At 35.7% G+C, this 26,673-nt stretch overlaps 3 protein-coding genes across 3 annotated transcripts; 2 read left to right on the plus strand and 1 right to left on the minus strand.

Annotated features, from left to right (window-relative positions):
- The first annotated feature begins 5,842 nt into the window (after positions 1 to 5,842).
- Positions 5,843 to 11,556, plus strand: LOC134650233 (BRISC and BRCA1-A complex member 2-like). The gene is made up of 7 exons (XM_063505181.1): positions 5,843 to 5,941; positions 6,188 to 6,486; positions 6,612 to 6,787; positions 7,253 to 7,375; positions 7,894 to 7,957; positions 8,747 to 8,900; positions 11,350 to 11,556. Exons 1-7 carry the CDS (start codon positions 5,854 to 5,856, stop codon positions 11,541 to 11,543), a joined length of 1,098 nt encoding a protein of 365 aa, XP_063361251.1. The 5' UTR covers positions 5,843 to 5,853; the 3' UTR covers positions 11,544 to 11,556.
- A 2,546-nt stretch (positions 11,557 to 14,102) lies between these two features.
- On the minus strand, positions 14,103 to 16,088 carry LOC134650029 (holocytochrome c-type synthase). The gene is made up of 4 exons (XM_063504850.1): positions 15,815 to 16,088; positions 15,424 to 15,660; positions 14,932 to 15,056; positions 14,103 to 14,435 (listed from the first exon to the last, which is right to left on the minus strand). The coding sequence occupies exons 1-4, from the start codon at positions 15,983 to 15,985 to the stop codon at positions 14,195 to 14,197; spliced, it is 774 nt and encodes a 257-aa protein (XP_063360920.1). The 5' UTR covers positions 15,986 to 16,088; the 3' UTR covers positions 14,103 to 14,194.
- A 6,060-nt stretch (positions 16,089 to 22,148) lies between these two features.
- On the plus strand, positions 22,149 to 23,519 carry LOC134650531 (mitotic spindle assembly checkpoint protein MAD2A). Its single transcript, XM_063505487.1, has 3 exons — positions 22,149 to 22,307; positions 22,466 to 22,612; positions 23,036 to 23,519. Exons 1-3 carry the CDS (start codon positions 22,238 to 22,240, stop codon positions 23,440 to 23,442), a joined length of 624 nt encoding a protein of 207 aa, XP_063361557.1. The 5' UTR covers positions 22,149 to 22,237; the 3' UTR covers positions 23,443 to 23,519.
- The last annotated feature ends 3,154 nt before the right edge of the window (positions 23,520 to 26,673 follow it).

Raw genomic sequence — 26,673 nt, forward strand, 5'->3', positions numbered from 1 at the left:
ATAAAAATAGTAGGTATATATATATAATAATAGTAGGTTTTTGGTCTACCCTCATTTGAAAGTGCACTTGTGTTTTAACAACGATCTCTTAGAAAATTAGATTAAAATACAATAAGTGTTGTTATTTCGCAGTATATTAGGAGTGTTGTGTTTAGTGTAATACAAAAACGAAGTGGAAGTGTTATCTCGCAAATATTTTCGTCCTGAAATAACTAATTGGCAATTTTTTAAATATCTAACCTCAAAGTGCATTGTTTAACTGTGTCCGAAATGCCGATGTGTCTTAAATGCGATAAGGAAATACCAAGAGTGGATGAAAAAAACCCGAGAATTAAATGTCATGGTTGTGAAAGATTTATATGTGTTAAGTGTAGCGGGTTGTTAGCCACGGAGTTGAGAGTTGTAGTGCTACAATCTCCTACACTCAAATATTTGTGTCCTGAGTGTGAACAAGGAGTACGGCAGTTGCCGGCTTTAAGGAATACGGTGACCCAGCTGAAAACTGAAATTGAGGCCCTGAAAAGCAAACAAAGTGAAGGGTCAAGCATGGAGTGCATTTTGGCAGAATTAGCAGAGAGAAAAAAACGCAGTGCAAACGTTATTATGTTTGGCATTGGTGAGTGCTCGCGACAGACGGGCGACGTCGCCCGGGACAAGGAGGTACGTGTTGCGCATGATTTTTCGCAGGTCCAAGCAGCTCTGTCAGACGTGCCGGAGGCAGAGGTGCCGGTGGCCGTTATCCGTCTAGGCAAACCCAGAGCCGACGCCGTGGCTCGCCCACTCAAAGTCATCTTCACCAATAAAAAAGCTGCCCTTAAGGTTTTGAAAAATAACAGTAAGCTTCCGAGTCACGTGTCCGCCAAAAATGATCAAACACCCTATCAGCGGGACTATTTGAAAAAGCTGCGTGAAGAATTACAACGAAGAATCGATAGTGGTGAAACTGACTTGACTTTGAAATATGTGAATAATTCCCCAAAGATTGTTAGTTCAAAAAAGTTATAACTAATGATGCTGGGATTTTGGAATTTACATTCTTATACACGAACTTGGCATCCCTAACGGCTAAACGAGATTTGCTTATAATAGAAGTGAACAGATTGAAACCAACTTGCATCGTCATTACTGAAACACACTTAAAACCATCGATAGGTGATAGTTTGGTAGATATTAAAGGATATGCTTTATATAGACATGATAGAATTAAAGGAACGGGCTGGGGAGGAGTCGCTATATACATATCTCATACGCTTTACGGCAGACCTATACAAGTAATCCCGCACCCGAGTTATAACTCTCACCCCCACGTCGAGGCATTGTGGCTAAACTTGAAATATGAAAGTTATACAATTACAATTGCAGGAGTATATCGCCCAACACATTACACTTTTGAAGAGACTGATAGAATATTATTCGAAACAATTAATCAAGCTGCTATGGACCGCAACCCTCTGATAATATTGGGTGATTTTAACTTGCCTGACCTCAAGTGGCCGCTGGATGATCTTGATACCGATAAGTACAATACACTACATGCTAACTTTCTTGATATGTTTGTAAACAGTAACCTAAACCAACTAGTGACTGAAGTAACAAGGAAGCGAAATAGCGAGGAATCTTTACTTGACCTTATTATGTGCAACGAAGAAAACCTTTGTACTAAAGTACAATACTACCCTAACATAGGAAAAAGCGACCACCTAGTACTCTTAGCAACATTACAGATTCAGCTAAAATCGAACCGAAGTACATGTACGCATGAAGTAAGAAGAAACTTTATTAAGGCTGATTTTCAGGAAATTATGAAGACTATTTCAATAAACACAACAGATTGCACAGACACGGTTAACATTGACGAAGCTTGGAAACAATTCAAGTCGAAATCACTCACTGCTATCGAGACCCATGTACCATTGTCAACAAAAAAAAAAAGGTAAATGTAAATAAACCATGGATAACAAAGCAAGTACTAGAAAAGGTAGAAAATAAATTAAAACTTTGGAAAGAGTATAAATTGAACGGCTGTGAAAAATCATATAAAGCATATAGAACTGAAAATAATAAACTGGTGACACTAGTCAGGAAATTAAGAGCAGAATTTGAAAGAGGAGTAGTTAACTGTGGTCCAAAATCGTTTTATAGTTACATTCGTAAGCAGCTATCCTCTGAGGTATCCGTACCTCCTTCACTGAGAGACGAGAAGGGAGATATCACGAACGATCAGAAAGTTGTCGCCGAGCTTTTTGCCCATCAATTTGAGAAATCCTTTGTTAGTGAATCAGCACACACGAACATTCCGGACGTTCAGATGCCTCGTGTAGAAAATTCAATCGAATCAGTATGTTTCACTTCTGAGAACGTGGCAAAAACGTTAGCAACATTTAGCGACTCCACTTCGATGGGCCCGGATACTCTACCTTCTGTTTTTCTTAAAAAGTGCAGTAGCGTGCTTGTCCATGAGCTGGCTTTTATAATGAATTTATCCCTCAAGAATGGAACCCTACCTCGAGACTGGAAGGAAGCACATGTCACTCCCATATACAAAAAAGGCGATAAGTTTGTTGCTGCTAACTATCGTCCGATCAGCCTCACAAGTATAGTCTGCAAAACTATGGAAAAAATTATAGTAACTGAATTGCGAAATTTCATAAGTAAGGAGAATGTAATTATCAATGAGCAGCATGGATTTATACCGAAAAGATCCACAGTGACAAATCTTCTTGTATGTCTTGATAAGTGGACACGTGACTGGGACAATCGTCAGCCTACGGACGTAATATACTTAGACTACGAAAAGGCATTCGATCGTGTACCTATTCGAAGGCTTATTGCTAAATTGGAGCACTTTGGAATTCGTGGTCAGCTCCTTGAATGGATATCGGACTTTCTAACCCACAGGATATTTAAAGTAAGAGTAGGGAAAACTCTATCGAATGCACACAACGTATATAGTGGTGTTCCTCAGGGATCAGTGCTTGGACCAATCCTGTTTGGCATATTTATAACGGATTTAAAGAGTGTAGTACAGTCGGAATTGTCAATATTTGCTGATGATACCAAAGTTATGGGTAATCCACTAGTAACTCATAATATTATCCAAAGTGATTTAGATCGCATAATTCAGTGGACCAAAGACTGGCTTATATCACTAAATGCTGACAAGTGCACAGTTCTCCACATAGGTAAAACAAACCCTAAACTAAATTACCACATTGACTCTGTTCCCCTCCAAGCAGTAGCTGGTCAAAGAGACCTGGGTATCACTATTTCACATAATTTGAAATGGGACACGCATATAACCAAAATCACCAAGAGAGCAAATTCTGTGCTGTATATGATCCGCAAAGCATTCCATGTAATTACTAAGGACCTATTTATTAGAATATATAAGTCATACCTTCGTCCTTTACTTGAGTATGCTTTTCAGATATGGTCCCCCTACTTTAAAAAGGACATCACATTGCTGGAGAAAGTTCAGCGAAGAGCAACCAAAATGGTTATTTCATTGAAAGACAAGCCATACGAAGAACGGCTTCAGGAATTAGGTCTTACAACATTGGAGGACCGAAGGAAGCGAGGCGATCTTATCGAGACATACAAAATCTTGTCTGGACACTACAATGTTCCTAATATTATCGACCTATACACATCAAGCCAGAATGTAAGGTTAAGAGGACACTCCAAAAAACTTGTCAAACCTCCGTGTGCTAGTAATCCTAGAAAACACTTCTTACCGAATCGTGTGGTAAATGTGTGGAACTCTCTACCAGAGACTGTTGTTAGTGCACCATCGGTCAACATTTTCAAAAATAGACTGGATGCACATTTTAGAACTTTAAAAAGTGCAAAATAAAATAAAATACAAGTGCTTCGATATACACGCATCAGCTCTAAGAGCTGCTAGTGTATCAAATAAAATAATAAAAATAATAATATATAGGTACCTACACTATGCAGTTACAACATATTTACAGTATTATGTACAAATTTATACAATGACATATATACTTGGTCAACCAGATCTTGACAGTAGAAAAAGGCGGCAAATTTGAAAAATGTAGGCGCGAAGGGATATCGTCCCATAGAAACATTTGAATTTCGCGCCTTTTTTTACTGACAAGATTTGGTTGACCAGCTGTAAGTTGTAGTCTCCTTTAACAAATCTGTTACTGTATGGTTACTGTAGACGGGATTAAATTAGGTGCTCCGTAAATATTAAGCAGCTCATCCATCAGCATAAGGCGCTGAATGCCAAAAGGGCCCTCCACACTCGTGCGCGAATCGCGGTGCGAAGCCGCGAACGCGAGTGTGGCGTCGATTTCGCAGATTGTTCACGCCTTCGCGCATTGTTCCCCATTTTTTGTCGGTTTTTCGGCCCGCGTCAAAGGAGGCGCGAAGCGCGAACTAGCAAGACTCCACATTACTCACTATTTTGGCTCATCAGTTGCAAGATTAATATTAATTATATTATATAAAGCGTCTATAATTTACGGTTTTACAACAAAACAAAATGGAAAAATAGCCACAGCAAGTATGATGCCGTAGATAAATGACAGTTAAACTCGATCAGCTGATGCTTTTCCGCCATCTTGGCGCGAACCAAACTGCGAATTCACCGTGAAGTGTGCGAGTGTGGAGTCATAATTCAACGTCGCGATATGTTCGCTCTGCGAAGTCGCGCCGCGATTCACGCGCATAGTCTGGAGGGGGGGAGGGGGCTAAAGGAGGGGCAATCAAAGATGATGTGATCCAAAGACTTCTTGCATTTGACAACGATCACAATAAGGAGAGGGAACTAAAAATATATACCAGGGTCCAATATGAAGCAAAGAATCAAGAAGGCACAACTGGCTCAGTGGATTGGAGTACATCTTATTAATAAAAATTCTTTGTTCTAGTTGTTATTATTTTTTCAATATAAATAAATGATACGAGTAAAGCCCCAAATAATATTTCTTTTTTTTTTCATACAAAATAATATGAAAACTGATCTGGATGGTTCATACTACAATTTGGACATTTGCATATAAACCGAGTAATGTTCCAAAACGTATACAATCACAAACATGCCTACAACACGGTCTGTAAGGCCGCATAAACACGAGCGATTTTTCAACGCGCGGATAAAAAGCGTTTGGATGACACAAATGGATACATGTGTATTTATAGGTACATACTTGGTCAAGCAGATCTTGTCAGTCGAAAAAGGCGGCGAATTTGAAAAATGTAGGTGCGAAGGGATATCGTCCCATAGAAAATTTAAATTTCGCGCCTTTTTTTTACTGACAAGATTTGTTTGATCAGCTATATATTCACATGATGAGCGTAGCACTTTTTCGACTTTAAACTTTAAACGTTGGTCATTAAATCGAATTTAGCGTGCGGACGGATTGAAGCGCTTTTTTAACACGCGTTGAAAAAGCGCTCGTACGAATGAGGCCTAACGAGGCTCCCGAGCTCCTAACCAATGACCTTGGTAATTTCTGACCATGATAATAGTGTTAACACACTATTACACCGCACCGCGACCTTGGTGAGTCGTACCCATAAGGTCGCGGCACGGTGCGGTGCGAAAGTGTGTTATCACTTTAAATAGGTATTCATTGGTATTTGAACAGGCACTTTTATTTTGTCTTGTCAGTTGTCAATGTTGACGTTTCTTTAACTTCATTCTTTCCGATTCCGACTTTGCCTAATTTGCAATCAAAAGAAAATAACTATTTTCTGTGTACAGAAATCACTGTATCTTGTGAATATTTGAATAGAGCCAGGAATGCAGAAAATTCCATCTCTAACAGTTGAATTAAACTTTTATCAAACCGCTCAAATTTACGACAAGTAAACAAATCAAAGATGGGAACAGAAAGCTGTGGAGTTATAAACGATATTGCACAAGTTTTTCGCCCATACATTCAAAACATATATCAGGACCTTAAATTGGGTATGTACTTATGTAGACTAATAAGTTATTAACCTCTTGTGTGTGTATGATAAGTTGATAAGGATCCTGGCCGAATATTAGTCATATTTTTGCATTTTATTCAACAACAACTATTTCTACTCATATCCAGCACAATCGAGGTTTGAACCCACGATTTTTGACCACCAGACACATGAAAGGTGGCTATTTGTACAAATTGTTTTCACCTAAGTAAATCATTTTGATCCTAAATATTAATATTGACAGGATTATGCAAAACAAAGGTTGATATCGAAAGAATATCAGGATCTGCGGAAGGAGCCGAAAGTCAATTCCGATTAGTTCTACCATACTGTTCTAAGAAATTGAAATGGGAAGTAATCTTTGATGCTTCAACTCCATGGTTTGCTCCGGACTTTAGATTTGATGATGAGTCATTTCTGAATAATCTCGATGAAGACTTTTTGGAGGATAAAGTCCCAAGCCTTGCTAAGTGGAATGAGAATGATCCTAAGGCTTTAAGTGGAGTCATATCAGAGCTGCTGAATTTGTACAAGATTCATCAGGTATGTTTAAAATATTAGCTTATTTAAGAGACTTTCACCCAACTTTTTTACGAGGATAAATAAGCCATTTTGAGATATATATTATACCTTTCAAATTTCATTACAAAAAAATAATACTATTCCAGATTAGAAAATTAAATGAAGATGAGAGTTCGCGAGCTTACTTTGAGTATAGTGCCTTACTTGGGGATGCACTTACATCGGAAACAGATATTGAAGTGTGGGTCGGGAGCCATGTTGTCGAGTTCCTGATAAGGCTGAATGTCGACACTTCTCGATTGCCAGAGTTATTCAATGAAAGGTATGGATACCTTTACATTCTAATGACATTCAATGTAAACGTCTTTAACGTTTTTTTGCCAACTAGTTTACATGGTATTTTTTTTTACTTTTGTACCACATTCACTGCCAGACAAATACCAAGAAACCGGTTGTCTATATCTGCATATAAAACAACCCGCCCAGCATCTGAGCAAAGTTCATGAGTGCCCACCAGGTGGGTTCTTGGCAGTGAATGTGTTAACGGAGCAATAATATTAGAAACAGTCCATAAGATCATTGACCAAGTAACTACATCGCTAAAATTTCTAATCTAACACATTCACTGCCAGCGACCCACTGGGCGGTTTCTGTGTTCAAAGGCGCCTTTCGCTACATACGGTTTTTCCTATGTTATCGGCTGAATTTGTTAAATGTTTGATACTTATAACATGGATTTAGGACACTACTTTTGTTTTAGATACCTACAGTATTTTATTGTTTACAGTGTTGATCAAAACCCTGGTATTGACACAGCCCTGCTGCTTGTGAGATATCCTAATTCGACCAATGCGGAGTTGATTTTGTCACCTCTGCTCACAAAATCTCTCGGCAACATAACATTACCACCGTAAGTAACTTGATTTCCACAAATTTGTGTTTTTCCATCAGGAAGGTAACCTAAAGCTAGGGCTACCAATGACTCTAGAGCATCTGGGCGGGGCAGGGTCTGGGTATTTGGGTAAATCTCAGATTTTTTTCGTCAGGTCATCATCATTATAAAGAAATTTATATTTAGTTAAAAAAAATTGGGTGATACCTATTCAGAGATGTCATTCATGTACAAATACTTACTAAGGGGCTATTCATAAATTTTTTGACCCCCCCCCCTAAAATCATGCTTTGAATGAATTTGAAATGACGTAATTTATGAATAGCCCTTAAGTATGTGTACCTATAACTATGTACATATTACATAAATTTGTGCAATATTGCACAACCTTTTTGTATAAATTTACCTTTTTTATTATGTTTATGGTTTTAATACTTTTTGTCTATTTATTATTTGTCGGAATACATTTTGTTTTCTCCTTACCAGTGCCTATTAATATACAGTCGTTTATAAAAAATTACATAATTGATTTACAGGATGCATCAGTCTGGAGTCTTAATGGATTATGTCCCCATGGTCACAGAGCTGTTAAATAATAAAGTAAGTACAGGTAGTGCCCTGCCTAGTGCCTATCGTTTTCTAAGTACCCATAACACGAGCCTTATTAAGCTTACTGTACACAACCGTTATATATTTTTTCTACTCCCGTACTTTTATTTGTCATTTAAAGGGTCGTGCACCACCTTTAAACCCCTATCTTATAGTTGTCAAGACAAGTCTTTAGTCTATTCCCCAAAAAAGTATTTGTGCATACACGCAGTATCTTTTTGGCACTTGTACGATACTTCGTGTAATCACCACTTAAAAAATATTGTATGAATGAAATACATTGTTGCCAACCTAATTTTAATTGTCATCTCTGACAGATGAGTGAACCATAGACATGTTTTTTTTATTTCGTTCACGCTTTTCCCGCCCGTACCTTCCATTTTTGAATGAAAAATATTTGTTAAATTTACAATTTTATTTCAAAGTAAGTGCTTGGTCGTAGAAAAAGTATTGTATGCAACGTTGTTTAACCGAGTCAAAAAATTCTCGTGGCGTCTTTATTAACAATTTTCGGCTTCGCCTCAAATTGTTACTCACGCCACTCGCCCTTTTTGACCTCTCTTAAACAACGGTTGTATAAAATACTATTATTTAAATTAAAGTCTCTTAGAATATTTCCTCGATAGCTAAAAAAAGTAGTTGGAATTTGTACTTTGTAACACAGGCATAAGGTATAAAATTAAAAGTTTTCTATGTAACATACAATTGTTATGCGTGGTGGACCAAAGCATTTTTCGCCAGCAAACACGCTAATGTACCAAGGTTTATTTTAATTTTTAGATTCAAGCGCTTTTGAATAATGAAAAGCTTAAGAGGGAATTACTGGCCCAGCTCATTGTGAGGTACGAAGGGGCGGTGTTGGAGCACGACGCAAACAACGCGGCATTCCTGTTTGAAATGAACGACTTTCATTGGATGTTACAGATAGATATAGGTGAGAAATGTTGACCATGTTAGATTTTAACTTATATGGGTACTACGAGTACCTATACGAATAGGCAAGCAAGTGGCAAGTGGTGTGTGGTGTAACTGTAAGTCAATACCTTTATACCGCAAAGTAGCTGATACCGAAGAGACTGATACTCAATTGTCAAATTTTAATGACATTTCGTATGCGTTCGTTCCGAGGAATTCATTGGTAGGTACGAGCTATACCTATAAGTACTGCTTAGGCCACAGACTTGTCATTTTCGCGCTCGCGCTTGACAGACAGCTGAAGTGTGCGAGAGGGAAGCCATCACGTATATGAACATCGCATGAGTGCGAAAGAGTTAGACTACAAATGAGAAAACGTGACCATTTTTGAGTTTGACGACGGCCGCGGACGGCCAAGAGCGTATCACCGTAATTTTCAATTTGAAAAATATACACAAATTCGGAAGAAAACTATTTGATAAAGTAATACAATGAAGATAGTGTCTTGTAGTGTACCGGATTTCAGTGTCACGGGGCCAAATAAACCTAGCAAATACTCATTTCAGAGGAATAATGATATTCCGAGCGAAATTTTCTTAACGATATTTTGTCAAATTAACAGCATAAAAAGTGTAAGAAGCCGGTTTATACAGTTGATTATAAGTTTTTCTTCCTTTGTGTGCTAATATTTTATCATATTACTCAATAATTTAAAATATATTGTGTAAAAACATAAACTGTTACTTTACACTAGGGCTTGACAAAATGTTCAGATGACAGTATCGATAACTTGTCGGTATATTAATAGCTATGTAATCATTTCTTCACAAGATATAATTAAGATATTAACCTTTATAACCGACTTCAAATAATAACGATTGTTATACCATTTTGAAGGTGCAGATGTTTAGCAGTAAATTTAAACTTCACTTTCCAACACAGTAAGAGTTAGACTAAGATAAGGCTGTAACGATTTTGATAGCGCACGCAGTGCAGCGGGCTCAGCACGGTTCCATTTTTATCGACTATCACTATGCCCGTCACTTTCGCATTTACATACTTGTTAGAACGTGACAGACATGGTGATAAAACTGATAAACGATAAAAATGCGACCGTGCTACTAGGGCAGATGTTATTTTTAGAGATGCCGCGAATATTCGGCAACTATTCGGTATTCGGCCACTTTGCCGAATATTCGGTATTAGGCCGAATGTTGCCTACTATTCGGCCGAATACCGAATATCTGTTGCACCTACTTAAAAAGAAAAATTGCACAATAAAAATAACCAAAAACTATGTAGGAATATTTATAATGTGTTCTTGGAAAGTTGGTAAATACGAGGACCCTTTTTTGAGCATTTCTTGATTTAAAAACATTTCATTTTTATCATGAGTCTGTTTTGTTTGACTCTATTCATTAATGCTTTTCAACAAAAATATATCTTAGCTAAGGTCATCTAACGTTGAGCTTTGTTAGCGATCAGGTTTCATAATAATTGTGACTCAAAATGTTCGCATGTCATGCCGAATATTCGGTATTCGTTATTCGGCCAAAACCACTATTCGGGGCATCTCTAGTTTATTTTATACATCATAATGTCGTAGAATTTTAACGTTTAAAATAATACATTTGAAAAAGTAGTCGATAAAGCAATCAAACACCGACAGATTATTAATTTGTTGTAACATGACATCACTATTTTTGATCTCACATAGACAATTTACGCATACACTTGCATTTCATTTTTGGTCGCACTTTTGAAGATTGACAGTTGTTCTTGTCTATTCTAATTCTATGGCTTAGGCTATAGTTAATTTTTATGATGTCTGAATAGTAGGAAGAGATTGGTCCGGAGTAACATTCAGACAAAACATATATGTATATCTTGCTCTCCCTATGTCATGGACAGAGTTACCAAGCAACAAATTTTTCTCTAAGTTAAGAACCTTTCTGATAACTGAATGTTTTTACAATATTAATGATTTTTTTCTCAAGACAGAACAAAATCGAACGCTTGACATGTGAATGATACCTACCTAATGAATACTGACCTTAATAGAAATGTAAATTATAATAATATTTAATTGACTCTTAGTTTATTTGAATTTTGTATTGCTGCTATTTATTTAATTTTTTAGTGTATTTTGAATTGTACTGTATGTATTTTAGGTATAAGGAAATTGTATACCGTAAACCGGTTGATTGTGACACTCACCAATCTAATAATATTGTAATATCTGTAAACTGACATGCACAATCTGACAATAAATGATTACTTACTTACTTACTTACTCTTATCCCTTGACCAAGCTAAGGGAAATATATTTCCCACATACGGCACTTCAAACATGTGTTCTATTATCGATCAGTAAGACTGACAATCGATTGCGGATTTGAAATGTCAGCCTGGTAAAGTGTTAAAAACCTTATTGTAAATAATTTCAAATATGAATTCCATACTTTCAGGTGCAAAGTTCCCCGACAAGCCGCCGATTCTTACGCTCAGATCGGTGTACCACAGCAGTAAAGGCAAACCGAAGTTTAAAGTGCTTCCGTCCTGCCCGTATAATAACTTTGAAGGATACATTGAACAACAAGTTGAGATTTTTAAGAATGAATGCAAAGGATTATGTTCTCAAATTGTCAATGTGGAAAATTAAACTTAATGTATAATCGACTGTTTTTTTTAATGAACATAACACCTCACTCCTTTGGCAGAGTTATGTTCTATGTACCTACGTGGGATTTCAGGGTTTTTCCAATGGCTAAGGTCACTCTGTGTATCTAAAGATGATTCCGACCATGGTATAATAATATACTCCGCCTGGTACTCTCTTCCGAGATTCGCGAATGACCTAACTGGCACTTGCCTACGTCATCATGCTGTTTACAGGTTCTCAAACTTTAAAATGTGGGAGAATTTTAACCAACAGTGAAATTTTTTTTAACGGCATTAATTTTAAGTTATTCATGTAGAAATAAAACAAATCTATACTGCACTTTTCACTCCTACTCTTACAGTTCCGAATAGAGCAGCCATCCATTTTCGTAACAAAACATTAATTACGAAGCTTACGACGTGAAAAGTTTGGAAAACACTGCGACTGCTGACACTGAGCGAGAAGGAAATAACAATTAACACGCGTTCGACAAGGACGGTTGGTCAGGGACAAAATGGCGGATTGTCAAATGTGACAGCGCTATCCTGTGTTGCCAGTAGTGTAAACAGAATTACCCGAACGTCTGAAATTTCTTTCGTGAATCGGAAGATATTGCTAACGAATAATTAAAAATGACGTGCTATTGTAAAATTTAAGATAAAATACATATAAATGAAAATTATTAAATTATAAAGAAATAAATTAACTTATTAACCATAGATATAATGTACCCATGTAACATGTTATGTTGAAATAAAGTGGCAATGTTATTGTGACGTAGGCAAGTGACACTCTGGGAAGAGAAGACCATGTTTTATTAGACCATGATTCCGACTAGCTCCTATTCATCATAGACAAAAGAATACTTCAAGTACATATACCTATTGCAAAATTTTGGTATGTATTCCTATTTGTCCCCGTCCCACGCGACGTAAGTGACGTAGCGTGATTCCACGAGAAAAATAACAAGTGAAAATAAATAAAATTAGTGTTTCAGAATTTTATTTCACAAGTTTAACAACTTATGTTACTTATGCACTAAAACTTTAAGCGTTATAAGTAAATAAAGGACATTTCTACTGCTATCAGCTAAAGCAGCTTTGAATCTTAAGTACCCATATCATTTGGCTCAATTTGCCTTGCTTTGGAGTTTGTTGGTGGGAACAATCATACTTTTTATTTTAACCCTTTACCAGGTTAAGGGATATATAGGGCTGGGCGGTAAAATCCGATAAATTAAAATATTTTATTATTCAAATAAGAATTCTACGCATGTCACATAATCTGGTTTTAATTTCAAAAACCCTTTTACTCGACTTATCGGGTTTGACCACCCACCTCTCGATTTATATTTCCCACATACGGCACTTCAAATATTAGTTCTATTTTCGATCAGTAAGACGACATTCAATTGTAATTTTTGAACTGTCAGCCTGGTAAAGGGTTTAATTCCCAATTATTGCTAAAAAACAGTAATCTGATGATATCATGTCTAATTGAAATGTCATTCAATAAATGTGACCAGAACTGTACTCTTATCAGAAGAATTAAATAATTTCGATGCTCAATTTCACAAGGTTAATCAAGTTCATATATGTTTAACACATTCACTGCAACGAACACGTTCTTTTTGTACTGGACACGGGGCGCCCGGCACCGAAAGTGTTAAGTTTAAAATAATCAATAAGTAATACTTTTTTTGACAGTTGCAGTTGTTCTGGAAATTTTGGTCACTTTTATTGAACACTTTTATTGTATTGCAACATGACATTTTGCTATTTAAGACTGCATTGTCCGTCCAGTGGGGAATTGTGTTTTCTAATAAACCAATGAATATGTATCTGTATAATTCAGTATTTTAATATTGTTGGCCTACCGATTCCCCAACTTTTGGTCTTGGTCACATAGTTTTATTTTGCTTATTTTTTGTTTTATTAACTAAACGGCAAATGGTGGCCACAATTTAGGCGCCACTGGAAGGACGATGCCCTCTTAAATGCATCAGCAAATTCGTAGCTTTACAACTCTCATTTTATTGCATCAGGGTTAAAAAAATATATAATAGTACAGATCAAATTTAACAATTAAATAAATAAAGAAAACAATTCATCACAAAGAGCTTTAGCAGTGACAACACTTGTCGACGGAAAGACTCCACAAATTTAATCAACTCTAATTTTATTCTAATTATTTTTGCAATCCTAACTTGTTATGATTAAAGTGACATACTTAAAGCACAGAATAAGTAATAGTATTATCATACAGAACGGACACGCACCGCCCCGCCCCGATTCTGATTACCTCGCCCGCGACATGAATGTGTGCGTAAGTCGCTCTACTGAGAACATGTCAGGATTCCGTCAGAAACTCAATGACGCGTGTACAGACGTGCCGCGCACACATATAAACGCAAATCATTTTTGATGTATGGCGTGTCCGCCCTGAGCTTAAAGCATAATTTAACATGATAGAACTCATATCCGGCACAAAGGCCTACCTATTTCTACCAATTTATTTTTGAATAAATTTCGTTATTCCATTGAACACTTCAGTACTTAATCATTGTTTTAATTTAATTTAGTTGATCAAAATTAAGGACCTTATAACAAACATTAAAGTTAGTTGTAATACTCTTTAAGTTTTGGCTCTTTCTAATTTGTTAGTTTTGTTGAAGAGTCTTTCTCACCAATGAGTTCATAACGATATCTCATGTACATAACTTTCATTCTGTCCCAAGCATTTTCAAAGGAGTCTAAAGCGGGCCTGACATCAAGGAGGGCGAACTGGTATTTGTTGTCAAGTTCTCCTCCGTCGTAATAGTCGATGACGTAGCGGACATCTTTGCCGCACCGGTCTACAATCCAGTCGTGACGGTCAAAGGGCAGTTCGTACCTGTAATTTGAGAAGCAAAATTATTTATTTTTGTATTTGCATAATATTCTCATTCACCATCTTAGAGGAGAAAACGAGACAATAGCTTCTCCATACAAACAGTCCTATTTTCCTCTCTGCATATGAAATAATGTTATAAAAACATTTTTACACAATTTGATGAGTGACCCTTTGTTTGATTTTTTTCGATTATTTGTTTGTTATATAAAAGTTACGAGTGAAGAACAAGTACCATACTAATATAATAAATAATACATACTATAAATTACCAAATTTGTAAAATTATGATAATTAAAATTCGAAAAAAATCATAGCTCTGGTCAATATTCCTACATCAAATTGTTTTATAATGATCAAGTACATGGCTTAGCTTGTTCTAGGCAGAAATTTACAGATTATTTTAGTAATTGGTATTTTTGTCCTATTTCTCGACACTGACATTGTCGATATAATAACATCCAGACAATTAATTAATAATAAATGAATTGGTACCCACCCAAGCCATGAGCGAATTTGAGCACGAGGACTGTACTGAGTGGCCTTTCCTCCAAAACTCTTTAGCCTTGGATGACCACACTCTTTAGCATGGAGCGCTTCCCATTTCAGCACTTCTAGCCAAGCCTGAAAATTAATAATTTGTTTTAATTCTAAAACATACCAAATATACATACACCAAGGGTTGTTACCATCACATATGCATGTTTTTTATATAAACAGAAAGAAATATCTTACATATAGCTGGTCAAGTAAATCTTGTCAGTAGAAAAAGGCGACAAATTTGAAAAATGTAGGCGCAAAGGTATATCGTCCCATAGAAAATTTGAATTTCGCGCCTTTTTTTACTGACAAGATTTGCTTGACCAGCTATAGTATTTTAAGCTTTTATGATTCAACAAAAATATAGGTATGGCTCAATAGATGCAGGCTCTAAACGTTATTGCAAAATATTTATTTGAAAAACTTAAAAAAAAAAATGTTCCGAATATACCTGTTCATTATTAGCATTATGAATTTTAATAATATCCTCCATGTCCTTTGGCTTTATGTCTTCATCCTTCCAACGCCATCCCTTACGTAACATAGCATTCCAGAACATCTGCTGGCTCGGGTACACCCAGAACTCTGTGGAACCATCAGGCATGGCTCGCGGAATAGATGACACTTGGCGTTGGACAGGCAAGGAGAAAGGCTGGTCGGGAGCTGGCTGCTGATTTGCTGGTGGCATCTGTATTTGAAATCAATAGAATTTTAATATAGATCTGATGCAAAATCACAAAGTATGAATATCATTGACTATTGATGAATGATAAAAATTGTCAATAAAAAAAGTATTTGTCTGAGATTTAAGTACCACATAATATAAATAAAGTTAGTTTTACCATGTTATACGGGTTTATGTCATTGGTTGCATTCCCATGCTGCACTGGGCAGTCTGAAACCTTGGGCGCGCTTTCTTCTTTTTTGTGCATAGGACATTCTGGTGGCGGATTGGCGTTGTTTACTGGAGCCTTTAGGTTGACACCGGCATCAGCAGATACTTGATTACCCATAGTTTTAAAGTAACTGAGCCAATCTTACGTAAGATGACCTTAGGTTAGGCGTGAACGGAGTACATTATTTTCCTAAAAATAGACACATATAATATTAACACAGCAATAAGTACACTCGTATAAGAATATTATACATTGAAAAAATATTAACCTTAAAACAGGAATTATAAATTTGCTCTTTTTAATTTGGGGTCTTTTTTGCGTTATTTGATTTGACTGATGATTTTTTTTTTTTTTTGGATTTTATGGCCTGGTTACGAGACCTTTAAGCCAAGTCTTTATTTTTATTACACTGCACTATATATTAAAGTTTTAACACTGTGTTTTTAATGTATTTGTAAATTGGTTGGTACGTTTGAATGTCTTTTAGTAGATTATTAAGCGGCGGCGGGCGGGAGGAAAAATCACTATCATTTTTACACACTTCACTTAATTCACTGGCAAGCACTAATCTGTCAATAAGGAACTTTTGACATTTAAATAAAAGGTGGTTAACGGTTCCTTCTTCAGCTTCACAGAAAGTACAGATATTGTTTTGTATTATTCCTAGCCTGGCAAGGTGTGAGGGTGCAGTATTGTGTCCATAGCGCAACCGGTTTATAGTAGTGATAAAATCTCGACTGGCTTTTTGCAGGTTATTATACCATGGTTTGGTAGGCAGACTTTCCTGAATGCTTCCGTACCATCTTCCTTTTCCTTGGTCTTGATCTTTGCTCCACATTTGTTCCCATAAATTGTTTACAGATATATTTATACATGACAAGTAATCAGACATAGGAATGTACATAGCCTCGCTAACATCAAGGGCGTTTATACCCCTGAAGGCAACACTATCCGCTGTTTCATTGCCTGTGATTCCTTTGTGAGAAGGAACCCACATAAATGAAACATCTACTCCTTTAAGATGATACTTAAATAACAATTCTTTAATAGCATATAAAATGAAATTAGTTTTAAAATGAATTTTCAAATGTTCCAAACCTTGAAGCAAACTTAAAGAATCACTTATTATTAGAAAATATTTACAATTATTTACATTACCAATTCGCAGAAGGGCCTGATAGACTGCATATGCCTCTGCAGTAAATATGGTACATACTTTCTGCAGAAGAAAGCTCTGAGTAAATTTACATTGAGGATCATAAATTGCACTACGCACATAATCCAGACCTTTGCTACCATCAGTATAAATAGTGTAGTAATTATTATCAGAGAGGAATTGTAACATATCTACATTACTATTAATAGAATCAAGTATTTTAATTGGTTGCATTATGCTTTTGTAATAGGAGGAATAACATGGCCAAGGATGCTGCTTTCTAATTTTAATACAATTATTTTCAATTTCCAGAAAAATGTGAAACAACATTGGAGAGTTGCCAAGAAGGAGACCCTCTCCAGTTGCCAAAGGACCAGACACATTAACTCGGTGAGGTAAAATCTTGTTAATAATGTTTGTGTTATTAGAATATAATAACTTGAGGCAATATCTTTCAGCAAGAATTAGGCGTCTTAAGATAAGTGGCATGATATGTGTCTCAACTTCCATGGCCCTTATAGGAGTTGAGCACATTGCTCCAGATATAATTCTCAGAGCCCTGTTCTGCAGAATATCCAATTTTTTTGCATGTGGACTATTTATATATGCCATAGCACTATAATCAAAATGGCTCCTAACTATAGCTTTATATAAAACAGATAGAATCTTGGGATCAGCACCCCAAGAGACACCAGCTAGACATCTTAATATATTTATACCTTTCAAACTGTTCTTAGAAATATATTTTACATGTTCTTCAAAAGTCAGCTTTTGATCAATGATGACACCCAAGAATTTTTTGGATCTTACTCTATCAATAGACTCCCCACTGTACATAATATTGCAAGTTGGATCATCATCACCAAAAATCATTAAGCTGCTTTTTGTGGCATTTATCTTTAAATTTAGTCTATTGCTATAATACATACCTAATTGATCTAAGGCTCTATTTAGGTTATTTATGGCAATCTGCAAATTATGGTTACTACTGTACAAAACAATGTCATCAGCGAATTGGAGAATATTTACATTACTAGTATCTACATATTTACAAATTTCACAAGTGTACAAGTTGTACAGTAATGGTGAAAGTGTGGCACCTTGCATAGTGCCTTTAGAAGTTGTTCGAGGCCCATGTAAAATATTATTGTATTTAACAAATAAGGTTCTATTGGTTAAAAAATTATATATCCACTGGCATAGTCGGCCAGGTATACCAACATCAGACATAATATTGACTAGGATAGCTGGGTCAACATTATCAAACGCTCCTTGAACATCAAGGAAAACACAAACAGTGTGTGACTTTAAATTATTTGACATTTTCAGGTCGGAGACGAGTGAAATGAAACTATCAGCGCAACTTCGCCCTCGACGAAAGCCGTACTGCAAATATGGAATGATACCATTAGCCTCCACAAACCAATCTAAACGGACTTTGATCATGTTTTCAAATAATTTACCAAGGCAAGACGACAAGGAAATTGGACGATAGGAACTAGCCTGTTCTGGAGATTTATCTGGTTTAAGTATTGGAATAACACACTGTGATTTCCACGATTCAGGAATAATTAAATTAAGCCATAATAGATTAAGAACATCAAGAAACAACTTCTGGGCAGATACATGAAGCTCTTTGATTACAATATAAGGAAAATTATCTAAACCTGGACTCGTGTTACGTCGGGAGCGTAGACTTGTAATGAATTCGTTCCAAGTGAATGGTTCCATTAAAAACTTTGAATTGCTATTGTTATTATTGCTGTTAAAGTAGCTAGGTAGAGTACTAGAATCTTTTAAATTACTGTCATCTGATAACTTATCTAAAAATGGAGAAATGAATTCGTCCTTATATGATCTAATATTGGTCTTGACACCTTTAAACATTTTAACCATATTCCAAATCTTGCTTATAGGGGTAGTTCTGTTAAAAGAATGACATAAGTTATTCCAACCAATTTTCTTTTGTTCTGAAATAGTTCTTTTTTTCAGTGCATCTAACTTTTTATAATTTATGTAATTTTCTATGGTTGGATCACTTCTGTACAATTTCAAAGCATTATAGGATGCTATAACATTCTGCTCACAGATCTCATTCCACCAAGGTGTAGGAGGTCTGCTAGCAAAATGAGCAGATTTCGTAAACTTTGGGATACTTTTATGCATAAGGGCATCAAGACGATTGCAAAATTTAGTATAAGTGGCAAGTGGATCATTAACATTTACTGAAAAATCCTCAAACATGCACTTAGAAAGTTCATTATACTTACGCCAATCAGTTCTTTTGTACACAAATTTTTCAACAGGAGCATTAAATTGATACTTTATAGCAATCAAAGATATAACGGTTATGGCGGGGTAATGGTAACTACCCATACAATCATCATGTACAGACCATTCACACAGAGGTGCCAAGGAATCACTAGTAAGGCTGACGTCAATAGCTGAAGGGTTAGTTATAGGGCGGTTCACTGTAGTAAAACTACCATCATTTAGGATACACAATTCACACTCATCAATAACGTCGTATAGATCTTTACCCCGACCTTTTGTTGATAAGCAACCAAATGCAATATGGTGAGCGTTAAAATCTCCTCCAATAAAGATAGGTTTAGGGAGGTCTCTGATAATATTGCGCAGCCTCCTTAACCTAATGTGCCCATTAGATGGAGGACAGTAGACGCATAAAACAGTTAAATTACCGCGTTCGGTAGATATAGAAACAGCTATAGTTTGAATGTCCTCATAAAAGGTTGTATTTAAAGTATTATATTTCAAGTATGGTTTAATTAATATTGCTACACCATTGTGAGGATTTTTAGACAATCTGTAGTGAAGATTATAACCAGGAATTCTAAAATTGTGATGTTCTTTAAACCAAGTTTCATTGAGTAAACATACATCAATGTTTTTTTCTTGCAGAAATTTAATTAATAAAGGCTTTTTACTATTGGCACTTTGAATATTAAACTGCGCAATACTTAACTGAGATTCTCCGGAGGGACTTAAATCCATTATGAGGACAAATTTTTAATTAACCTATCTTTTATGGATGCCGTGGTGATCGGCGCAGGATCAGGATTGTTGCCCAGCTCTATCAGTGTCTGTACCAGGGCCATTAGTACATCTTTATCACCGATGATCTGGGCTTTGAGATCCATAGGCTGGACCTGATTTACAACCTGTGGAGCAGGTTGATTATTTACATATTTATTCACAGTATTTACATTTTTATTTACAAGTTTACTATTTACAAATTGTGCAGGTTTTTGCAATGGCTTGTTTTGTTGTTTTGGCGATGGCAAGGAGGGATATTCAGTTTCAGGTATTTTAGTTTGTGCTAGGCTAGCATAAGTAATTTTGTTTTTCTTTTCTAATATTTTTTTAATCTTAATTGGACATTCTTTTGATATAGCCAGATGAGGACCACTGCAATTAATGCAGGAGATCTCATTTGGATTACTACATTCTTTGTAAAAGTGTTCACCTGAACATATAGAACATCTTTGCTTGCCATTGCATACTCGAGCAGAGTGGTTAAACTTGAAACATTTGAAACATTGTTGAAGTGGCGGAATATAATCGAATACTCTATAGGAAAATAGATCATATTGCACATTGTCCGGTAATACATTGGATAAGAACGTTATACTGACTGTTTGCAGTGGAACACGATCTTGTCCTACTTTCTTCGTGAAGCGTCGTACAGCTATAATTTCGTAAATAGAGCTCAATTTACCGTATAGATCCTTGTTTGAAATGTTAGCTGGAACAAACCTTATAATGCCAGTCTTCTCAATTTGCGTTGCACTTATGTATGCCTTCATTTTATTTAGTTCTAAAAACGCAGAGTTGTTTAGAAAGTTATTGGCCGTGTTGTACTGTTTAAAAGATACTGCGATTTTATTAGCATTTACTCTCTGTATTCCCGTCACACCTTTAATGCCATTAGTAAATATATGGTTTAAATAAATAGGGCTTTTATTCCCTAGTCTCTCCTTGGGGTCAATGTGTTCCACAAACACTTTAAAATTAGTTGTGGTCGAGTTTTCAGGAAATTGTCTTTTATAGTTCGGTTTAAAATACGGTAAGTATGCATCAGACCGCTCACCGCCGCCGCCATCGTCCTGGAGTCCATCGCCGCCGCCTTTGGAGCGCTTGTGGGAGGTGGGCGGGTTATCCCCGCCCCCCTCGTTACCAGTCATTGCTAAAAACTACTGGCAGTAACTATGTACAAAATTATCACTAATATATACAAATTTGACTAATTTACACAATTATTTAAGAATTTTAAAAGTTGGAGCGAAAATTTTTCAAGTTCGTTGTTTGAGTTCCCGCCGAAAAAAAAAAAAAAAAACTTCCGAAAAAAAAAAAACCAAAAAAAAAAAAAACAAAAAAAAAACAAAAAAAAAAAACTTAAAAAAAAAAAAAAACGAAAAAAAAAAAAAAAACTTTGACTGATGAACTGACTGGCGTGTGTTGCCAGATATAAAACATGATGTGTTTGTGTTAGGCTATGAACATATGAAGCCCTTGCTACACGGTCGCCGACAAGCCTTCTAACCGTCTGACCTTGGTCTGACCTTGGTCAGTTTTGGTCAAATTTTGTTGGAAACAACTGTCTACACGGTCCGTCCAGACCAAGGTCACGCGGTCTGAGGGGCTTGTCGGCGACCGTGTAGCAAGGGCTTTATTATTATATACTTGGTCAAACCAAATTGTCACTAAATAATAACAAAAAACTATACTCATCCTTTTCTTTTAGGTGCTAAGGTAGTGTAAGACAAAGATAGTATGATTCTCTCTGTTTAAAATGACACAGTCCTTTGACACACTAAAGGTACATATTTTTCTAAATTTGATGTTCGTGGCAGCTTTTTATGAAAAGATGATTTTTGTTTTAGAGCCTGTGCGGAAAGAGAAGAGTCGTGGAATGTATGGGGCCCAATACATTCCACGACTCTTCTCTTTTCGCACAGGCTCTAATGTTGAATTCTCTTAAATTCTAATAAAACGTTGACTTTAATACAAATTGCGCAAATGTGTATCTATCCTTACCTAGTTTGTGAAAACTTGACAGGCATTTGACAGGTCTCGCTTGGCTTCAAAACTCCAAGTACTCCAACGGTCTTTCATGAATTAAACTTTTCGTATTGTGTTATTATTTTGTTATTTTTCTTTGTTTGACTTTCTTGATAAATTTTGCAAATAAAATGTCACAACAGCAGACGAAGAACAGCATAACACTTCGGGGTTCTGCGCAAATTATTTGCGAGTATTTAAGTAAGTACTATTATACAATAGATTACATTTCTTTGTGCAGTATTCATCACTTCATCAGTGTAGGTAACACTTGTAACAGTTAACTATGATTATTTAGGGCATTATCGTTAGTTTAATGCGTATGAAAAGCTCGTTTTATAACAGTTATGTTCTTTCAGAGTATGCTATCAACTCTGTTCTATTTCAAAGAGGACTGTATCCTCCGGAAACGTTTAAAGCCGAACAGCAGTATGGAATCACTCTACTCATGTCAGAGGATGCACAAATTAAGAATTTTCTAAGCAATCTTCTTACTCAAAGTGAAGGTAAGTAATTTAAAATTACATATTACGGTAAATGAACTAAATCATTAACGTATTCACTGCCAGCAACCCGCCAAGCAGGTGCACTATCCGTAGTCGCTTTTCGCTACATACGGCGCTTTCCATGTTATCGGCTACGCTTGTAGCGCATAGCAAGCGCTGGCACTGAATGTTTTAATTAGAATGCAACACCTACAGCATTGATCCATGTTCAGGAATATGAAAGGTTATTATTTATTTATTTTATTTAAGCCTTTTATTTTTCCTTAAATAGTTTGCATAATAAAAGTTTTCTATTATTATTGTTGTTTATTTTACTATATTAAGGACCCCTGTCGGGTCTAGGCCTATATGAAAGGTTAATGAGCTTTTATTATAACTGTGTATTTATAATAACTAACCCAATTTTATTTTCTAAATTTCCAGAGTGGATAATCAAGAAAAAGGTCAGCAAACTATCACTTGTAATACTAAATGTAGCTAATAAAGAGGTGCTTGAATGCTGGGACTTCAATGTGCAGTATGAAGATGGTGATGCGGCTCTGTCTAAGGAAAAAAATGAAACTGTAAGCAGTAAAGATCTAAAAAAGATACAGCAAGAAATTAGAGATGTTATGTTGCAAGTAGCAGCCACTATTTCATACTTACCTTTCTTAGACTGTAGATGTTCATTTGATGTCCTAGTGCATGCCAAGACAGACTGTGACGTTCCTGAGAAATGGGCGGAGGCAGAGCCCGTGGCAATTCAGAATGCACAGAATGTTCAGTTCAAAGCATTTTCAACCGGACTCAATAAAGTAGAAACAGTAGTTAGTTATAAGCTAGTAGATTAGTGTAGTTTTTAGTTGGCAGCTGTCTTATTGTGTTGTTTATTTAATAGAATGTGTGAATAGGTTCGCCAGAGATGAACACTGATTTAAGTAAGTTTTGGGTATAATGACTTTTTTGAAGTTGTTTACATATTTTTTGTAGTTTTTTTAGTATGTCTTTCTCAAGGCCAGTATTTTTAGAATCCTTTATTTATTAGTACAGTATTGAATTTTTGATTCACCAAAGTACTTGGTATGGTATACCTATACATATATTTTATTATTGAATCTGCAAAAAGTACATTGATATGTATTAATTATTTTACCACACACAACGGCCCAACTAGGCATTACTGAGTGTGTATACACTCAGTAATGCCTAGTTGGGCTAGTTGGGTTGTTATGATTGTCTAATCATAATAACTAAAATTTAGTAACATTATAGTCTCATATTTTTATTGCCATTTGAAAAATTCATACTAAATTATTTTTCGCTTTGCCATATTTGAGCCATTATAGCAATAGGTACATTTATATACCATTTAGGTATCGGGTAGAGTACCTGTATATGAATTTTATTTCATGACAGTGTACACTAACTTTCTGGGCTTTATATATCCAGAGGCCGTGAGTTCAAGTCTCACCCAAGACAGTAATTTTTCCACTTTTAAATTGATTCTAAGCTTAATAGCATTGATCGCAGATGTTTCTGCTCGTTAAAAATTAAAATGTATATATCTTTATAGCAACTCTCTTAAAATTTAAACAGCCATGAAAGGAGCAAATGCCATCTTACAATTATAAATAACAATCTAAAGCAACTGCTGAAAAAATATTTAGTTCATTCGTTTATTTTGAGCAGATTTTAACAACATTCTGTGATACCTGTAATATAATGAGTTCAGTTGCCCTAAGTCTTAAGTGTTTTGATGCATGACAGCATTTTATTTAGTTTTTATTATTCATCATTAAGTTATCATCATCATCATCATCATCATATCAGCCTTTTATCGCCCACTGCTGAGCATAGGCCTCTCTTCGAGTACGCCACTTGTCCAGGTCCTGAGCCAATCTCATCCAAAGTTATATGCACGATATTAAGATATAATATCATTTTAAACTTAACCCTAGTAGATTTTTGCTCACTGTGAAAAGTATTAAAACACCATTTAAAAATAAAAATATGTAGGTGCTTATTTGTTTGTCCATTTTTGCTCTGTAAATGATTACTTAGTAGTTTTAAGATTACATTTTTTAGTTTAGTTAGTTCATGTTTTTTTTGATGAAAAAATTTGACAACGATATATTGAATAAAATGCTGTCTCTAACTATTCGTTTTTCGTTTATACTTTTATCACATAGACTGTGCAGGAAATTTTGCTTATATATGACTATTTTTGACTATTAAACCATACAGTAGCTGACCCAAGCGCCACACTGGACCTTAGTTAAATACGTGAGGGTATAAACTTTCAATTCTCCAAGCAATTAACTCTCCCGCTGCCTTTCCGCATGACGGATCAAAAAGCTTTATAAGTATTTGATTCATCACTAGTCTATTTTACTTTTATGACTCTTCTAAGTTATTTTTACAACAAAAACCACACGGTTTTCAAGCTAAAAAGCTTCTGGTATAAAGCATAATATGCTCTAGCTAACTCGTATCACAGTATAGGGTTTTCCGAACTTTCTTGTCGCTCCCTCCACCCTCCTCCCCTGTGTTGTATGGGATGAGTATCCTCCCCTTTTAGGATACTGAAGGCTCTAAATTAGGGGTCACCAATTAGTTTCTTCAGGGGTCCGATTTTTAAAATAAATAATTAAAAAAAATAATAAACTCAATTAGAAACAGACCGCGGTGGTCACCGCGGTCTGTTTCTACTTGAGTTTATAAAATAAGTAACAAAGTAATATAGGTCGGCGGTCCGGATCCGGACCCCGGTCCACCATTTGGTGACCCCTGCTCTAAATGATATCCCAACAAAAACATAAATGTGAAATGAGAGCCAAGTTCAATATTAAGAATATGTGTCGTTGTTGACTCGCCGACAAAAGAATTGAGATCTATATGGGTGCCAAGTTCTGTGCTGTGTAGAAAATCCTGAAATTATAAAGGATTTGTCTTGGCTAGTTTTTACGTACCTATAGGCATATAGGTAATCTATGTTATTTTTCTCAAAATTTGGTTTGTTTTTAAAAACTAGCCAAGAGAAATCCTTTATAATTTCAGGATTTTCTACACAGCACAGAACTTGGCACCCATATAGATCTCAATTCTTTTGTCGGCGAGTCAACAACGACACATATTCTTAATATTGAACTTGGCTCTCATTTCACATTTATGTTTTTGTTGGGATATTATTACTTTTTGTACAGAAATGACTATAGTATTCATCATGAAAGCAGTTTGCTTAAGCTGAAAAGGAGACCCTCGCTAACGCGCGGTTAATTGTCAGAAAGTTTCAGTTTTCAGGTTTTTCTTTTGTATACGCCTAATAGTCTACCTTCATGCCAAATATCAAGTTTGTAAGTGATCTAGAAGTGGATTAGGTTTTTGGTCTATAAGTATTAATTATTATTTTTCCATCGAAATATCAATAATTTCCAGTTTTCCGATTTTTCCCTCTATATGCACCTAATAGTCTACCTTCGTGCCAAATATCAAGTTTCTAAGTCATCTAGAAGTGGGTTAGGTTTTTGGTCTATAAGTATTAATTATTATTTTTCCATCGAAATATCAATAATTTCCAGTTTTCAGATTTTTCCCTCTATATGCACCTAATAGTCTACCTTGATGCCAAATATCAAGTTTCTAAGTCATCTAGAAGTGGGTTAGGTTTTTGGTCTATAAGTATTAATTATTTTTTTCCATCGAAATATCAATAATTTCCAGTTTTCAGATTTTTCCCTCTATATGCACCTAATAGTCTACCTTGATGCCAAATATCAAGTTTCTAAGTCATCTAGAAGTGGGTTAGGTTTTTGGTCTATAAGTATTAATTTTTTTTTTCCATCGAAATATCAATAATTTCCAGTTTTCAGTTTTTTCCCTCTATATGCACCTAATAGTTTACCTTGATGCCGAATATCAAGTTTCTAAGTCATCTAGAAATGGGTTAGGTTTTTGGTCTATAACTATTAATTATTATTTTTTCCATCGAAATATCAATAATTTCCAGTTTTCAGATTTTTTCCTCTATATACAGCTAATAGTCTACCTTGATGCCAAATTTCAAGTTTCTAGGTCATCTGGAA

Source organism: Cydia amplana, chromosome 8 (assembly GCF_948474715.1).
Source record: "Cydia amplana chromosome 8, ilCydAmpl1.1, whole genome shotgun sequence".
Classification (NCBI taxonomy): domain Eukaryota; kingdom Metazoa; phylum Arthropoda; class Insecta; order Lepidoptera; family Tortricidae; genus Cydia; species Cydia amplana.

Excerpts from the sequence above, each read along its gene's own strand:
- LOC134650233 (XM_063505181.1), top strand. The coding sequence starts at position 5,854 with ATGGGAACAGAAAGCTGTGGAGTTATAAACGATATTGCACAAGTTTTT. Across the intron at positions 6,788-7,252 it reads CCAGAGTTATTCAATGAAAG|TGTTGATCAAAACCCTGGTA; the intron begins GTATGGATACCT and ends TATTGTTTACAG. Across the intron at positions 8,901-11,349 it reads GATGTTACAGATAGATATAG|GTGCAAAGTTCCCCGACAAG; the intron begins GTGAGAAATGTT and ends CCATACTTTCAG.
- LOC134650029 (XM_063504850.1), bottom strand. The coding sequence starts at position 15,985 with ATGGGTAATCAAGTATCTGCTGATGCCGGTGTCAACCTAAAGGCTCCA. Across the intron at positions 15,661-15,814 it reads ACATAAACCCGTATAACATG|ATGCCACCAGCAAATCAGCA; the intron begins GTAAAACTAACT and ends TTTCAAATACAG. Across the intron at positions 15,057-15,423 it reads ATAATGCTAATAATGAACAG|GCTTGGCTAGAAGTGCTGAA; the intron begins GTATATTCGGAA and ends ATTAATTTTCAG.
- LOC134650531 (XM_063505487.1), top strand. The coding sequence starts at position 22,238 with ATGTCACAACAGCAGACGAAGAACAGCATAACACTTCGGGGTTCTGCG. Across the intron at positions 22,308-22,465 it reads AATTATTTGCGAGTATTTAA|AGTATGCTATCAACTCTGTT; the intron begins GTAAGTACTATT and ends ATGTTCTTTCAG. Across the intron at positions 22,613-23,035 it reads TCTTCTTACTCAAAGTGAAG|AGTGGATAATCAAGAAAAAG; the intron begins GTAAGTAATTTA and ends CTAAATTTCCAG.